Raw genomic sequence first — 5312 nt, forward strand, 5'->3', positions numbered from 1 at the left:
ATGCGTAAAATTCAATGTAATTTACAAGTCGATAAAAGTTTAATTAAAGCGATTTATATACAAGATGAAATAAAAGAAAAGTGTGTAAATTATTAAGTACAGTGTTATGTGCATTTATATATATAAAAGTATGCACAAATGCTTTTTTGTTAAGGAAACCAAGTGGAACGACTTAAGAAATTTTAACAACAAATAACTTATAAACAATGATATTGTTTATATTTTTTAGTTATACATGTTTTAGAGGATACCTCCCTTAACATCCTGACCAAGTTTAATTTGTTAATTCCACCTGGTTTTCTTAAAACACAAGGTGCGGCTGACTACTAAAGCCCACCCNAAAACACACGGTGCGGCTGACTACTAAAGCCCACCCATTTAAATTTTTTATTTTCACTTTATATGATTTTAAAATGTTGGCAAACTTCAAAAAAAAATCATGGCCGACAAATTGAGAGAACGGTTCTACCTTGCTATGTTTTTACCAAAGAACGTAAATTTACGTTCTTTGCTGACGGCAACGCTGCTTGGTGCAACTGAGATCTGGCATCACTTGACATTCATTTCTGTTTTTTTTTTCTTTTTCTCTTTTCTCTTGTTTGCTTTTTAACCATCATCCGTTCTCTGTTTGCTATCAGTTCCATTTAACCTGCTCAACTGCAATTTGTGTGCAGTTGTTTAGTCTTCTAGTTTTAATTATTTTATAAATAATAGTTAAGCTGGATTGGTGCTAACACGTATTCAAATTCTTATCACAATAAGCGATTGTGTAGCTTATTTTTGTATTGATACTAATACAGTGTATAAAATAATAAATTTTTTATTGCGTCAGCGAAAAACTCGCTTATCCATTAAGTTTTTACTCTGATGGCCGAAGGTGAAATTGTAAAGCATAAAAGCACAAAAAATGCTGCTAATTTATGTATAACCGCTTCCAATAGCTCTAATATAAATAACGCTATATTGGGTGAAAATCTAAAGAAGATTACAGCACTTTTCTTCGACTTGGACAACACACTAATTCCCACGCGCTCGGGTGATTTGAAAGCAGTCAAAAAGGTTTGTTGGGATGGGAAAAGGTGGGGGTGGGGTTATCGAAGCTACATGAGAAATCAGTGGGAATTTTCCATTCGCTTATTGATAAAAAGAGGTGCAGTAGGGGTGACTAACACGCGCNTGAAGACATCAGTGGGAATTTTCCATTCGCTTATTGATAAAAAGAGGTGCAGTAGGGGTGACTAACACGCGCGTCTGTTTGGTGTACGCGTTTGCGATTATGTATTGTAGCAAATATATTCAGGGGCAAGGGAACAGAATTTGCGGAAATCGCGTAACCGCAGCGCTCGTTAATTGTGAAATGATTTAAAGCGCAGTTACCCACGGACGTAAAAACGGAGAACGTGTCAGCTGACACGTTCTCCGTTTTTACGTCCGTGGGTAACTGCGCTTTTAATTGCGAAATGAATTACGGTGTACAAAGGGATATATAAATATGTATGTATATGCAAAATATAAAAATAGTGAGCTGGACATGTCAAAGAATTTTTTTCAATTTAGATTTCCGCGTCCGGAGAATTCAAGGATAACGAGCAGAGTTGCCAAGTAAAAANGTGGGTAACCGCGCTCTTACGGTGTACAAAGGGATATGTAAATATGTGTGTATATGCAAAATATAAAAATAGTGAGCTGGACATGTCAAAGAATTTTTTTCAATTTAGATTTCCGCGTCCGGAGAATTCAAGGATAACGAGCAGAGTTGCCAAGTAAAAATAACTTGTTTTTAATAAAGGGTTTGTTCCACACGCTTTCCGGACTGTTTCGGTAATTAGAGCGTAAAAANGAACTAATTTTTTTTTAATAAAGGGTTTGTTCCACACGCTTTCCGGGCTGATTCGGTAATTAAAGCGTAAAAATAAGATACGTGGAAGGTATCCGCTCTCTATTGCCCATTTTTCTAGCATGAGGAACGCTTTCTGGGTAATAGAGATCGAATACGTTCCACTTTTGGATCGTAAATGTCTCCTTTTTCACAAATGTGCAAATTCAAATTGCCATAATAGCTGTGTTTTACATCCGAAAGTATATTTTATAAAACAAAAAAATGTAAAATACCACTAAAGTTTCAAAAAAGTTAGTTATTTGCTAATTTTATTCACCGTATAAGATATATACATATAAAATATTTGTTTTTCTACTTATTTGTTGATCCCGGCCACGAAATATGGTTTTAGACATTTTTACATGAAGAAACCTAATTTAAAATTATAAAAACCCATAATCAGTTTCCTTATCTACTAGTTTCAATTGCACCCAGCAAGATGCGATCAGCTGTTTTCTTGCTTGCAAGTTTTTACTGGAAAAAAATTTTGCAGGATAAATTTGCAACTTCCCCTCAAGAACTTTGCAAGTCTTTTTGGATACATGAAAACCAAACCATGAGATAGTTTTTGATAACTTTTGAAAAATATTTGCTACATGAACAGGCATATTATGTTCATACATATATAGTAAAGTTTAGGTACAGCGAATTTTTTACAATACGGGAAACTATTTTTAAATATTCCATTTTTCACAAATTTTTTATTAAAATATGGTTAATTCTACAACAAAAACCCCAAAAAAATTAAAGAATATTCTGGAAAATTTCTTTCAAATATTTCACTTTTTATTTACGCACTCTAGAAAAAATGTTGAGTATGCAGTTTTTTAGCCCATTATATTTTAGTATAATAAAGTGCAAGTATGAGGAATTTGGACTTACCATATTTTAATAAAAAATTAGAGAAAAATAAAATATTTAACAAATAGTTGCCGGTATTGTAAAAAATTCGCTGTACCTAAACTTTAATGACTGACNATACGTGGAAGGTATTCGCTCTCTATTGTCCATTTTTCTAGCATGAGGAACGCTTTCTGGGTAATAGAGATCGAATACGTTCCACTTTTGGATCGTAAATGTCTCCTTCTTCGGTCCCGAAACAGCTCGGACATTTTTTCCGGGCACAAATGTGCAAATTCAAATTGCCATAATAGCTGTGTTTTACATCCGAAAGTATATTTTATAAAACAAAAAAATGCAAAATACCACTAAAGTTTCAAAAAAAATTAGGTATTTGCTAATTTTATTCACCGTATAAGATATATACACATAAAATATTTGTTTTTCTACTTATTTGTTGATCCCGGCCACGAAATATGGTTTTACACATTTTTACATGAAGAAACCTAATTTAAAATTATAAAAACCCATAATCAGTTTCCTTATCTAGTAGTTTCAATTGCACCTAGCAAGATGAGTTCAGCTGTTTTCTTGCTTGCAAGTTTTTACTGGAAAAAAATTTTGCAGGATAAATTTGCAACTTCCCCTCAAGAACTTTGCAAGTTTTTTGGATACATGAACACCAAACCATGAGATAGTTTTTGATAACTTTTGAAAAATATTTGCTACATGAACAGGCATATTATGAATGTGCATATACAGTCAGTCAGTAAAGTTTAGGTACAGTGATTTTTTTACAATACGGGCAACTATTTTTAAATATTCCATTTTTCACTAATTTTTTATTAAAATATGGTTAATTCTACAACAAAAACCCCAAAAATCAGAGCTCCAAAACCTTGTGCAAAATTCAAGAAAATTCTGGAAAATTTCGTTCAAATATTTACGCACTCCAGAAAAAAGTTGAGAATGCAGTTTTTTAGACCATGCAATTTTAATGTAGTGAAGTGCAAGTATGATTAAGCTAGGACTTACCATATTTTAATAAAAAATTAGCGAAAAATAAAATATTTAAAAAAGAGTTGCCGGTATTGTAAAAAATTCGCTGTACCTAAACTTTAATGACTGACTGTACTTTAATCCCCATTGTTCCATTTTATTAAGTTTATAAAGAATTCAAACCACAGGTCTTAAATAATCATTAAATCTCTTTGTAAATCGCTCGTAGCTAAGTGAAGTGCTCGAAAATCAGTTTGGCTTATCGAAAGAGGAGTCTAGCATTGCAACTCTGTCATTTCTGAAAGCATTTCGTCGCTGCCCAGACAACTCGCAAACATCTCTTGATTCCTGGCGCACTTATTTATGGCGTGAAGCTCTTCCACCTCGCTACAAACATTTAGCTGAGCAAATTTATCCAAAATGGCTTCAACTCCGTTATCGTTATTTAGCTCTATCTGCCGATTATATACAAATGTTGCGTCGTGCTCGCGAAGCCAATTTCCTACTGGCCCTCATTACCAATGGACCATCTAATGCACAATGGGAAAAAATTAACAAGTTGCATGTGAGTCAATATTTCGATTGTATGCTCGTGTCATCAGATTTACCATGGGAGAAGCCGAATCCGCAAATATTCTACGCTGCTTGCAACTTTCTTGGTGTCTCACCATCGCAATGTGCCATGTTTGGCGACAAGCTCGAATCGGACATTAAGGTGAGCATGAAAGGATAATGATTTCACATGTACAGTGTTTGAACTCGTATGTCACTTATTTTTAGGGAGGCCGTTTAGCAGGACTGGGTGCCACTTTTTGGATACCATTGAATCCAGGGGAGATCGACTTGAACGATGTACCACATAAACCAGATTTTACTCTTAAGCAATTGCTGGATTTATATAAATATTTCCCGACACTAAACAACACTAGAAATATACGTAATAACACAAATAGTACTGCGACCAGCACAAGCGCACAAAGCAATGCCGTTACCACATCATTACTAACACATGGCAACAACGGTGCTTTAGCTGTTCTACCTCAATATCGTCGTAGAGGTAGTCAAATTAGTCATAGTCGTACCATTAGTACCTGTTACAGTGATCTTCAACGTCATCAAACACATCATCAACCACTTGAATTTGGGCAAGAACAACACGATCAAGAATCGCAAGATGAATGGTTCAACGAACGTTTGAATCAAGAGCAATGCAGACAACGCCGTGGTGGCTCACTACCGACAATGGATTATATGAACAGTGAAGCAGAAAATAGCTCAGACAGTTTGTTTTGTTAAACATTGTTGCAACGAAGGCTGTGCATATTTCTCAGACATAAACCTCCCACACATGCTCATTCTACGATCCTAGATATAAATGAATGTATAATGTAGTAATTACATAAATCACAACAACGTAAGCACTTCGAATCTTGACATGATTCAGACATGTGTACATACCTACAAATAAGATATGCATGCCGTTAGTTACAATTGAAATCTACCCTTATCCCCCAATCTAGATTGGATTGGTTGTGCTCCACCCGCTTGTGGTTGGTATATGGATACATAGTTACTAAAGTAATTAAGTGTTTTC

General features: G+C 34.6%; 1 protein-coding gene across 1 annotated transcript; it reads left to right on the forward strand.

The window, feature by feature from the left end:
* The first annotated feature begins 619 nt into the window (after positions 1-619).
* Positions 620-5115, forward strand: LOC108382452 (N-acylneuraminate-9-phosphatase-like). Its single transcript, XM_017638822.1, has 3 exons — positions 620-1059; positions 3948-4433; positions 4499-5115. Exons 1-3 carry the CDS (start codon positions 868-870, stop codon positions 5012-5014), a joined length of 1194 nt encoding a protein of 397 aa, XP_017494311.1. The 5' UTR covers positions 620-867; the 3' UTR covers positions 5015-5115.
* The last annotated feature ends 197 nt before the right edge of the window (positions 5116-5312 follow it).

The sequence above is a fragment of the Rhagoletis zephyria genome, unplaced genomic scaffold, assembly GCF_001687245.7.
Source record: "Rhagoletis zephyria isolate East Lansing unplaced genomic scaffold, Rhagoletis_zephyria_1.1 Rzeph_scaffold_27093, whole genome shotgun sequence".
NCBI lineage: Eukaryota > Metazoa > Arthropoda > Insecta > Diptera > Tephritidae > Rhagoletis > Rhagoletis zephyria.

Excerpts from the sequence above, each read along its gene's own strand:
- LOC108382452 (XM_017638822.1), top strand. The coding sequence starts at position 868 with ATGGCCGAAGGTGAAATTGTAAAGCATAAAAGCACAAAAAATGCTGCT. Across the intron at positions 1,060-3,947 it reads ATTTGAAAGCAGTCAAAAAG|CTAAGTGAAGTGCTCGAAAA; the intron begins GTTTGTTGGGAT and ends AATCGCTCGTAG. Across the intron at positions 4,434-4,498 it reads AGCTCGAATCGGACATTAAG|GGAGGCCGTTTAGCAGGACT; the intron begins GTGAGCATGAAA and ends ACTTATTTTTAG.